This window comes from Haplochromis burtoni, unplaced genomic scaffold, assembly GCF_018398535.1.
Source record: "Haplochromis burtoni strain Fernald_Lab_line unplaced genomic scaffold, NCSU_Asbu1 Contig_528, whole genome shotgun sequence".
Taxonomy (NCBI): domain Eukaryota; kingdom Metazoa; phylum Chordata; class Actinopteri; order Cichliformes; family Cichlidae; genus Haplochromis; species Haplochromis burtoni.
In genome coordinates, this window is record NW_024582889.1 from 350,775 (window position 1) to 363,322 (window position 12,548).

Consider the following 12,548-nt stretch of genomic DNA (forward strand, 5'->3'; position numbering starts at 1 on the left):
AAAAAAAGGAGCCACATTCAGGTAAAAGTGTAAAATCAAACGATCCGTCTCTCAAGAATAATGTTGGATCAGTGTTTCAATGTTTATATCTTTTAATAGATGTTCATGTGGTTTGGTTATTTACCTTTTGGTTGAAAGTACACTGAGAGAGGACTTTTTGTTAGTGATCTTAATAGTATTTTTTCATATTAATGTAATTTTTCATCTAATTGAATACAGATTAGATGGAGAGGAAAGAGGGAACGTGAGGAGAAAGTACAAGGTCAGGAAGAACCAGGTAAGAAAACAGACAGGGAACAGTGACAGGCAAAAGAGAAAAAACCTGATTTTACTCAAACAATCTGGAAGTTGTGTCCTCCCTATATTAAAGCTGCTGTACAGAATCTGCAAAACAAACTGGGTTGAAACATTTTTGACCCTCTTTAACAACATTCCAACATAACATTATCATTGATTGGGGAGATTAAAATTAATGATATATTTTTATGTGGTTCAGCCACAACTCTACTAAAACCTCAGCCAGTAATAGGTAGGCCAACTTTTGGACCGTCCAGTTGTCTGTATGACTGCTGCAGTACGTACATCACATTTGCGCACTATCAGAAAGAGCCAAACAGCCCTGGTGGAGTGAGGAGCTGTAAAGAGAAGCAGATGCTCTGTTTATATTCTAAAAATGTTTTAAGCTTGTTTCAAAGATTCTGTACGCAGCTTTAAATGTTTTCCAAAAGCACACAGACACTTATCAGTGTTTCTCAAACTTTTTACAGTGTCAAGCTCTCCTAAGTACCACTATGAAAGAATGAAACCCATAAATCTTACAACACAAAATTAGTATTATTAAATTAGATTTTTATTTGTAATAATTTATTCTGTTTTGGGAGTGTTTTTTATGTATCTGTATTATATTATACATACACCTTAAAAGTGAATCTCTGTCCAAACAATGCACTCAGTTTACTTTTTACTCACTATGAGCATCATTCATTATTCTCCCCCAGTAATTAAGGTTAGGATATGTTTTCTTTTTTATTCCGATCCATTCTTCTTTTGCAGCATTTAAATAACCTTGATCAGATTTGATGGGTTTGTTACAGACTTTTCAAAAAAAGTGTTTTGCTTTTCTTTCACAAATATGGGGATTAAATTGTGTTAAAATGTATAAAACAGTGATGTCATGTTTTGAGACGAGGAACCCAGGCACAGAGAGACTTGATGAATTTAAGAATCTTATGATTTATCTTGCCTGGCTGGGCAGCTCTCTGGGTGCTCAGCACCTCCAAAGCTCTAATCCTAGAATCGCCCCTGGTTTGTTGGATGACATTGTGCTTTCCCCTCTAGTTTTAAATGAAGCGACACATCAGTGAAGTGAGTACACAAGTTTATATTCAATAGAAAACTGTTGTGTTAACTATTATGATAGTCATTTTTCAGAAATTCAATTGGATTTGAGATGAGCTTCTTTGAGGTCCTCCTCTCCTCCCTGGCGACTTTCATCTTCAGCTGATCCTCCTTCTCCGTGATCACTGTAGTTGTAGTAAACCACGTCAGTGTCCTTTCTGCTCAGCGTCTGCTCCCTGCTGGCCTGCAGAGACATCACAGATCAGACTGACTGCATTGATCCTCTTGTCAGTTCATTCTCAGCAACAAAGATGTTTCAGTACCTTCCAGCAGAAATAAAGGGCAGTAATCACAATCAGGAGAATCAGCAGCAGGATGACTCCTGTGATGGTATGAACTGTTGGAGCTGCTGGAGCTGTTGGATGGAACAAAGTTTAATGAGTTCAGTAGTTTAAATTATTACACTGAACCTGAATAAAATATTTGATTGATCTCTGAGAAGAAACAGTCATTTTTACAGCTGTTCAGATATAAGAATAGTAATATAAGAATATGTGAAATGAAATATGTTAATCAGACTAAAAATAGTGATACATCTAATTATTTGTTGAAAGTGCAAATATATCTTCATTGAAATATTACAAATATAATTTGAGACACTGTACTGTAGTATAGAAAAAGTATTTGGACAGTTTTGTTTCAGTACACCATCACAGGGGATGTTTAAAAGAAATCATCAAGTTTAGCTAAACAGTAAACTAAAGTATTAATCAAGTATTCAATTACAAACACTTTAATCCATATTTTCAGAATGCTCACGAATTGGTCAAATATACGGATTGTTTTTTTATACTCATAATAATCCTTTGCAGTCACTGGCTGCCTGAAGTTGAGGACCTATGAACATCACTCACTAAATCCTGGAGCCCCTCCCTGAGATGCTCTGCTTGTGGGTTATTCTGAAAAGTTCCTCTGTTGTGCTGACATTAGGTGGCTGTTTTGGTTGTTAAAGAATCACCCATCTTTTTTCCTTTAGAAACTCTTGGGCTACTTTTTCAGTTTGCTTCGGCTCATTATCCATTTTCACCGTGAAGCACTTTTTGGTTTGTAGGGATTAAGTGAACCTAAACATCAGTCCTGAGACCACTGCGGTTTTGACAAATGAAAACTCTGGAATGCAACATCAGGTGTGGGTCTTCATGCACGCCAGGATGGCCCTATGTATCATAGTAACAAAGTGAGCTATTAGCAGATTAACCCTGGTTCTGGGTCCTGAATAAAGTATCTGAGTCTTAGCTAGGTGTAGGAAGTACACCTGAAAATGGCTGAGGGGTGCATGATAGATGAGATGAAGCTTGTATCTTTCTCGCAGTTGACTGCACTCAGAACCAGACTTATCCAGGTGATGAAACATGATCTTTGCTCTAATTATAAGGCTCATACACAAAAATGAGATGCTATAATTTTTCCCGTATGTGAACTTGCCATATAACCTACACACACACTGAGCACGTTAAGTTTTTACAAAAAAAAAGTATCCTCAGAAAGCCCACTGTGCGGAAAAAATGGAGAGAACATCAAGCGACGATGAGCTAGTCCTGATCCTGGGTGCATGCCATTCTCAGGAGAAAGCAGCAGCAGGGAGAATTTTCTGGTCTGATCCAGGAGTTGAAGCTTTCATCCATATTTCAGGATTTCAGTGGGGTAGCAGATTTGGGACAACACATGAGAAGGAAGAGAAATAATCTCAGAGACCTGATTGTGAGCTATTCTGTGCCACAACAAACAAGTGTTCCGCCATGTTGAACACTTTGACTGTTTCACTCTCTTCAGTGCCGTGATTGGTCAAATGTGTTTATATGCATCCAAAAAAATCAGAAAACTTCAGCTTACGTGAAACAGCAACAGACAGCTGGCGGCTCTCGGAGGAGAAGTTATGAGAGAAAACGTAGATGTGATAAACACAGCTGTAGTTTCCTTGGTGGGCGGGCACTGCAGCAGGAAACAGGAAGTGGGCAGAGTGATTGACAGCTGGCTGGGTGTAGCTGTATGCCGTGTTGGAGGAGGTGAAGGTGAGCTGGAAGGAACCTCCTGGGTACTGTGGCTGGATAGAGCAGCTGATGGTGAAGTTGGAGCGGCTGGACACCTGAAGCCCCTGCTGCTGGGCCTCAAAGACCCCATCCATGGAGGATGCATGGATGTTTGGCTGAACCAGCAAGTCTGTAAACACACAGATTCTACAAGGTCACCTTACATCAACCTTTCATTCAAACAATGAGCACCAAACACAGAGCATAATGCTTCCTGCAAGTGTGTCCTGGAGGGTCTGAAGCTTTCTCAATCTTTACAATCAAGACCACTAAGCAAACATTATATTCATGACAGAAAGCATGTGACAGGTATAACTGTCATGGATGATGTCAGTGGTGAGCCTACCTGAGCAGGTGAAATTCATAATCATTAAAGAGTATTCTGATGTTACACACTCCCTCAGAGCACATCCAGATTGAACGCAGTCAGGTTTGAGTCTCCAAACAGATCTGAGCAAGGACTCATTTCTAGCCTCCACATAATCAAGAGAACCACAGTGCAAATGTTCACAGATAACAGCTGCTTTGCCCAGGATCCACTCAGAAGCTTCCACTGGTCTCCAATCTCCCAGTTTTAGCTCCAGTGATCCTGCACAACGACTGGCTCCTCCCACCAACCTGAGATCATGAGGCTCTAACAGAAAGCAGAGAGTCATCAGTAAAAGAATAAATGAGTTTGACCACATCAAAGCTGCAGCTCCTCTTCTACCTGAGCAGGTGAGTCCAACAGCTTTGCCAGGTGAGCAGCTGTTTCTAGCTGAGCCTGAGCTTCTACAGTCCAGGAGAGCAGACTCATGGCCTCCACACTGGAACTCTTTGCTCCACACTGGAGCCTCCACTTCTCCATAGAGCGTCCCCTGGAGGACCGAAGGAGGCCCACAGCCGAGTTCCCTACAGACCACCTCTGCATCCTGCTGGTCAAAGTCAGCTTCACACACTGAGGACCAGCTCTGGTTAGACTTCACCTCCAGTCTGCCTGAACACAGACTGGAACCATTCAGCAGCCTGACAGAGTCTGGAGACATCAGAGACGATCAAACAGAGAGATCAGAGACAGCAGAGACACAAGAAAAATATTTTTTTCTGAGACTAACTTGGAGGTTTTGTGACTGTGGGAGGAAGGCAGAGTAGCCACAGAGATACAGAGAGAAGGAACAGACAACCTCTGCATGGAAGTAGATCAACCTGGATTTGACTGGTGGTACTTTCACAGTTATATGGTGTGAAAGCACCAATAGAAAAAGGAGAACACTTAAAAAGATACTTCTTATGGGGGAATAACCTCAGCTAAGATGTAGGGCTGGGCGATATGACCCAAAATTCATATCTCGATATTTTTTAGCTGGATGGCGATATAAGATATATATCTCTATATTTTTTTTAAGCCATAAAGTAAGAACAAAAAGAGAGTTCTTAGTCAAAGCTGTGTCCCAGATGTCACACAGGCACTTTTATTAACATACAGCACAGATGTACATGAAAAATTACTCAAAATTAAATTATGAGCATTCATTAAATAAAAATGCTCCATAAATAAAAGAAAACAATGTTGTTTTTGTGCTAAACAAAAAGCTCACAATTGTGCAGTCAAAATGTAAACTAAAAGACGCTGAGCGTAATAACAAAGACAGATTTCACAGCTGCTCTGTTCCCAACTTCTACTGTGTGACTGACAGCCTGGAGTTTGAAATCCGCTTCATAACCACGTCTCTTACAGGTGCCATTTATGGTCCTTATACACACACAATAGGTAATATTACGTTGAAGCACAGTACGGATCACTCCGCGAAGCTCCTCGGTAGCCGTAATGCGCCGACAATCCATCAAGTGCTGCAGCTTCGTAGTTTACCAAAGTCGTACCAAAACATTTTTTGACAGATTGCTGAGCGCTGTGTACCACATAAAATCGGTTCGCGGCCATCAAGCACAACCAGAATTCATACATAAGGCGCGCTATCAACTTTTGAGAGAATGAAAGGATTTTAGGGTTAGCGCGGTTAGCGCGGTTAGCTCGTTAACACGTTGACGCCGTCCAGCCCCATGCACGGGGCGATGCGCAGTAACTCGTTAACGGCGATTTGCCATGTCCATCTTGTCGCTGCCTGCACGTGAAGCGATGGGGGAGGAGGGGGAGTTGTCTTCAGTGAAGGCGAGGCGGAGTAACGTTGCGTAGAGACAAAAGTGGACGAAAGAGAGGCAAACTTGCGGCTCCACAACTATAATTATAACGTAACATAGACTATATCTGTCACGGTCCGGGGCAGTTGCCGTGTGAAGAGTGGAAGGAGGACTCAAATGCAGCACTTATTCGGATGTGAAGGGTGATTTATTAACAATACCAGCCTGAAGTTGGGGTTGGCAAACAGAACTAAGGATGAACTAAACTGGGATAAACTACACAGAGGAGTGGCAAACCTGAACATGAAGGGAGAACAGCAGGGAGAGCACGCAGAGGATTACACCAGGTATGAACACAGAGTACGCAGGGGAACTCAGAGGATGAACACAGACGACGCGACGAGGAGCAGAGGAAATCACACACTATAAGTACACAAAGAGACACTGGGAAATCACACACAGGTGGGAGACACAGCTGGACCTGGTTAACCTGACGAGACAGGGGAACACTGACACCAGGGACCAATAGAGGGAGCACAAACCCAAAACCCAGTATCTAAAATCCCAAACACAAACCATCCCAAAACAGCCATGAATAATAATGAAAGTAATAACAATAAAGAACACAAACACAAAGTCACCGAGTCATGGTCGCAGGACCATGACAATATCGATATAAAGGATATTGTCACATCTTATATCTCGTATAAAAATATATCGATATGTTTTAAAAACTCGATATATCGCCCAGCTCTACTAAGATGAACACTTCTGCTAACATTAGCCAAGTCTGATATCAATGTCACTAATCAACTTTTTATGGTAAATAAAAAGTTAACTATTGACCACTCCTACTGCAGCGCTCAATATGTACAATGCTTGAATATTTGCAATGATCTATTTACAAACTATTTACAAAAAAAAATAGTGATATGAAGTTTAGGCACCCTTGATAATTTTCATGATTTTTCTTCATAAACCATTGGTTGTTTGGATCAGCAATTTCATTTAAGTATATCTTATAGCAGATGAACACAATGATATTTGAGAAGTGAAATGAATATAGGATTTACAGAAAGTGTGCCATAGTTACTTAAATGAAATTAGGCAGGTGTATTGGCACCCCAACAGAAAAATTAGATCAATATTTAGTAGATCCTCCTTTTGAAAAAATTACAGCCTCTAAATGTTTCCTACAGCTTCCAATGAGAGTTTGGATTCTGGTTGAAGGTATTTTGGACCACTCTTCCTTACAAAACATAACCAGTTCAGTCAGGTTTGATGGTTTCCGAGCAAGGAAAACCAGGGGGTTGGGAAGTGCATCTGTAACCAGAAGGTCGCCGGTTTGATTCCTGGGCTCTCTGTCCTGGTTGTTGTGTCCTTGGGCAAGACACTTTACCCTACCGCCTGCTGGTGTTGGCCAGAGGTGCTGATGGTGCGATATGGCCGCCTCGCTTCTGTCAGTCCGCCCCAGGGCAGATGTGGCTACAACCGTAGCTTGCCTCCACCAGTGTGTCAATGTGAATGAATAGTGGTATTGTAAAGCGCTTTGGGTGCCTTGAAAAGTGCTATATAAATCCAATCCATTATAATTATTATTACTTTAAGTCACGCCATAGATTTTCAATGCTATTCAGGTCTGGGGACTGAGATCCCAGAACGTTGTACTTTTTTCACTGCATAATTGCCTTAGTGGATTTTGAGCAGTATATGGGGGCCGTTGTCTTGTTGAAATATGCAGCCCTGGTGCATCTTCAACTTTGTGATTGATTCTTGAACATTGTTCTCAAGAATCTGCTGTTATTGACTGGAATCCATGCGACCCTCAACTTTAACAAGATTCCCAGTACCTGCACTGGCCACACAGCCCCACAGCATGATGGAAGCACCACCAAATTTTTTTCTTGGGATGCTGTGTTGTTTCCACCATGCATAGCACCTCTTGTTATGTCCAAATAACTAAATTTTAGTTTCATCAGTCCACAGCACCTTATTCCAAAAAGAAGCTGGCTTGTCCAAATGTGCTTTAGCATACCTCAAGAGACACAGTTTGTGACATGTGTGCAGAAAGGGCTTCTTCTGCATCACTCTCCCATACAGCATCTCCTTGTGCAAAGTGCGCTAAATATTAGAACGATGCACAGTGACTCCATCTGCAGCAAGATGATGTTGTAGGTCTTTGGAGCTGGTCTGTAGGTTGACTGTGACTATTCTCACCATCCTCCGCCTCTGCTTATCTAAGATTTTCCTTGACCTGCCTCTTTGAGCCTTAAACAGAACTGTACCTGTGGTCTTCCGTTTCCTCACTATGTTCCTTATAGTGGAAACTGACTGCTGAAATCTCTGAGATAGCTTTTTGTATCCTTCCCCTAAACCATGATGTTAAAGAATGTTGGTTTTTAGGTCATTTGAGAGTTGTTTTGAGGCTCCCATGTAGTCACTCTTCAGAGAAGATGTAGAGGAGAAAAACCTGCAATTGGCTACCTTAAATACCCTTTCTCATGATTGGATTCACCTGTGTATGTAGGCCAAGGGTTAGTGAGCTTACCAAACAAATTTTGTCTTCCAATAATTAGCGCTAAAGATATTTAAGTCAATAAAATGACAAGGGTACCCAAATTTACGCACCTGCCTAATTTAGTTTAAGTAACTATTGCACACTTTCTGTAAACCCTATAAACTTAATTTCACTTCTCAAATATCATTGTGTTCATCTGCTACATGATATATTTAAATGAAATTGCTGATCCAAACAACCAATGATTTATGAAGAAAAATCATGAAAATTATCAAGGGTGCCTAAACTTTTGCATACCACTGTATATCTTACATTGAGAAGGCTATTTGTTTTGGGGTTTTTTGGCAATTCAGATCAGCCAGATGACCAGACAGACAGTTGATGCAGAGTAACTTATAAATATTTGTATTTTTATTACGTTTATGGATATTCCCTTTGAGGTCTGGAATAATATTGTCTGTTGTGAAAATTCTCAGCCTTAAACATGCACAACGGGAACCATAGAGAGAACATTATGGGGATGGAATGTATGTGCAAATGTGTCTGCACAATGAGAATATATATCGTTTATTTTTCCTTGTAAAAAGTCTCATTAACATTAAAGGTCTCTTAAATGGAGACCTGGCTATGCAGGAAAAGTCATGGTCAACTTTATTTATATAGCACATTCCAAACGCCCCATGCTGCACAAAGTGCTTTTCAAACTGAAATGTAACTAAAATAAGTAAATTGAACAACAATGATGCAATAAAATATAAAACAGAAGGAATAATACAATAGGACAATAAAATAAACTAAAACAACAATAACTAGGGCTGTTAAAAGAAAACATGTTTCAGTCAACCTGCGCTAAAAGCCAGACCATAAAAATGTGTCTTCAATAAAGATGTAAAATGTTCCAGCATTTATACAAATCTAACAGTTAGAGGCAGACTATTCCAGAGTCTGGGACCTGCCACAGAGAAGGCTCCATCGCCACAAGATCTAAGTTTAGACTGTGGAATGAATAGCATTGGATTTTAACCGTACCTCCTGATTCTTTTTGGAGCAAAAATAAATAGACACTCAGAAAGGTAAGAGAGGGCTCAGCCATTTAGTGATTTAAAAACAAAGAGTAATATCTCAAATTGGATCCTGTAAAAAACAGGAAGCCAGTGTAGAGAAGCCAACACTGGGGTTATATGCGCCTTTCATTTTGTACCAGTCAGCAGACGAGCAGCTGCACTTTGGATCAACTGCAGATGATAAATAGAAGCCTGGTCTAAACCAAAGTACAGAGGATTAAAGTTGTCTAGTCTGCAAGTAATTAACAGATGACTAACACGTTCAAAGACACAAGCTGGCAGGTATGGCTTTACTTGGCTAGCGGTCTCAGATGAAAAAAGCTAGATTCGACTACTGCGCTCACCTGTCTACACAGTCTAAAGGCACCCTCAAGGCACACACCGAGGTTTTTAACATTTGTCTAGAAACTAGCATTAGCATTCAAATACATTGACAAATTCAAATGAGGAGTATTTGGAGGTGCTCTGGAAAACAAAGGCTGTGTCGGGGTGAAGGTAATAATGAACCCTGGCTAAGCTGAGCTGTTAACACTTGTGGCCAGTCAGTCACTCGGGGATGTGACAGTGGCAACCAAAGAAGCTGCTGCTGGTTGTTCCACTGGACTCCTGAAGCTCTGCTTTGCCAGGCTGCTCAAGATTGTCTGCCAGTCTAGGTGATTTATGCATCTACCTGACACATTACTATCAGTGTAATGTGATCATATTGATAGGCTTACCTGAGCACGTGAGATACAGAGAGAAGGAAGACAACCAAAGTTGTAAGCATTCTTTTATAGCTGATCCAGACTCAATGCAGCCGTCTTGGATCTTCCACACAGATTTCTCTGTGGAATCCTCTCGCCATTCTACTGAAATAGCAGAGCCACAATCCAGATGTTCACAGATAACAGATGCTGCCTTTATGGTCCAGTCAGAGCTATCCATTGGTCTCCACACACCCAAATGTTTCAATTCCAGCGTTCCTGCACAGCGACTGGGTCCTCCTACCAAGCTGACAAACTCTGAAAGCAGATTGTCATAAGTAAAGAAGTAAAACGATTTTTGAAAAGATTTTAATACTTGACTGCTGATGGCACTTCTGTAAATCATCACTCCTCTCTGAATACTTCTTGTAGCTGTAGTACTGAAGTATAGTTTAGGATTTTGAATAAAGCTCAGCTGAGGACTGAACTCTCTCTCTCTGCTTGGTTAGTAAGAAATTTTTATTTCAGCCTTGAAACATCTCAGTAACCTGACTCTGGCCTTTTTTTAATTTGTTTTTTAGTGGTCAGTGAGATGCATATGAGAAACACAAGTCCGCAGACTGCATATACAGAGTTAGTGGAACGGGAAGCAGGACAACCAGTAAACTTAAAGACAACCGTTACAGGAGTGCAAAAATCATAATCTGTCATTTTCATGTGTAGAAAAACAAAACAAAAACTACTATATATGCGATCTTGTTTCCAATGAGTGTTAAGTTAATTACTAATGCATGTGATACAACAATGTTTTCTATTGACATTTATACACTTTCTATAATCTTAGTCACATGGGATGTTTCCAGATCATTTTCAGTAAGTTTACATTTATATTTTTTCCAGACTGATATTTCATCATCTCTTAGCTTACCTGAGACAGTGACAGGCAGCAGGTGGCTCTCAGCAGTGAAATTATGAGAGAAAACGTAGATGTGATAAACACAGCTGTAGTTTCCTTGGTGGGCGGGCACTGCAGCAGGAAACAGGAAGTGGGCAGAGTGATTGACAGCTGGCTGGGTGTAGCTGTACGCTGTGTTGGTGGAGTTGAAGGTGAGCTGGAAGGAGCCTCCTGGGTATTGTGGCTGGATGGAGCAGCTGATGGTGAAGTTGGAGTGCCTGGATACTGTAAGCCCCTGCTCCTGGGCCTCAGAAACCCCATCGATGGAGGATGCCTGGATGATGGGCTGAACCAGCAAGTCTGTAAAGACAGTTGATTATTTAAGGTGAAGCAGGTGATTTCTGTCATTTCTTCGGAGAACTTAAAACTTAAAGAGGGAGGATTACCCTGAAATTCTGGCTGTCATATATGATGTCACACATGGTCTTACCTGAGCAAATGAGATCCAGGGTGTAGTTGGAGGCATTTGGTGCTGCACACTCGCTTTGAGTAGATCCAGACTGAAAACAGTCAGAGCTGATCCCCAGCACATCTGCAGGTGAGGACTTCGGTCTGATTACAGCAGAAACAGCAGATCCACAGTCCAGATGTTTACAGAGAACAGCTGCTTTCCTGAGGTCATAGTCAATTGCTGGTCTCCATTCTCCTTGATGTTTCAGCTCCACTGTTCCTACACAGCGACTGGCTCCCCCCAACCTGACAGACTCTGAAGAGAAACAGATCTGACACATTTGAACTGATATTTTCCTCTTTATATAACAAAGTTACTGTGAGAAAAAAAAGATTACCATCAGACTTAGAAGAGGGAACTAATTTGTAATAACCATCATTAACCCCAAAAAGTTCACTCTGTTCATCTGGACTTAGCATTTTCAGTGGGAGAAACATTTCAACACTCATCCAATTGGCTTCTTTAGTCTCAGCTGATTACAGGTTCCTCCAATCTTATAAACATTACATTTGCACAATGACAGAAACTAACCAACTAAATGAACAATGGGCTGTTAGTTTACGATCATTATCCTCCTAAGACCCGAACTGTTTCATGGCATGCATTTTTCATTTTTCTTTGCTTTTTGGGTTGATTGGGACCTGATCAATGTAAAAATAAAGAATTACCAGATTTTTTTTTCCTAATTTTTGTTTCTGAGAAAAATAAGATCCACATATGAGGACATTTGTTTTAAATTTTGATTGAACAGTGGCAGTATAGTTTCCTCATAAGTGGATATCAGGCCCTGGTAGAGAAAAATTAAGTATTTTGGTCTAGACATCCCAAAATGTGATGTCCAGAAATGTGGACGCCAGGTCCTAGGAGGTTAATATGCAAATTGTCCTGACCATTGATCAACAACCACTGATCAAAGACCATTGATCAATGACAATTGCTTAATGATAAGGAGTATCATTCACAGAGAGTTGGGGAATTGCTGCAAAGTGTTGAAAAGGCTGCCGACTGTGAGTGAGAGCACCCTTGTGGTGAGAGAGCACAGTTGCGCTATTAGGCACATGGTAGAGCACGGAGGTTAAGCTAACATGTAGGAAGAGACAACTTGCAAACTGATTCGACAGTGGATTGCTATGCAGATTGTGGTTTGTTTGCGTGGCTAAAGAACTGTGAGTCGACACTGATTCCTGGCCTCTTTGACTCCCAGCTCATCATCATTGAGTGCTCATCATTGAAAGAGTGTTTACTGGTATGTAGGTAGGCGTAAATAGACTGTGCAGCAAGAATCAAGACAACAATTAAGGGCATAAAATGTAAGAACATAGAACATAAAA

General features: G+C 40.9%; 1 protein-coding gene across 1 annotated transcript; it reads right to left on the reverse strand.

Annotated features, from left to right (window-relative positions):
• Positions 1-1,203: 1,203 nt before the first annotated feature.
• On the reverse strand, positions 1,204-11,472 carry LOC102311053 (scavenger receptor cysteine-rich type 1 protein M130; the record flags this gene model as incomplete). Its single annotated transcript, XM_005947577.3, is given in 8 exon segments — positions 1,204-1,582; positions 1,662-1,753; positions 3,232-3,558; positions 3,775-4,062; positions 4,138-4,443; positions 9,845-10,129; positions 10,740-11,066; positions 11,197-11,472. Coding segments are annotated over 8 exon segments (2,048 nt in total), but the record flags the coding sequence as incomplete, so codon positions are not given.
• Positions 11,473-12,548: the final 1,076 nt, after the last annotated feature.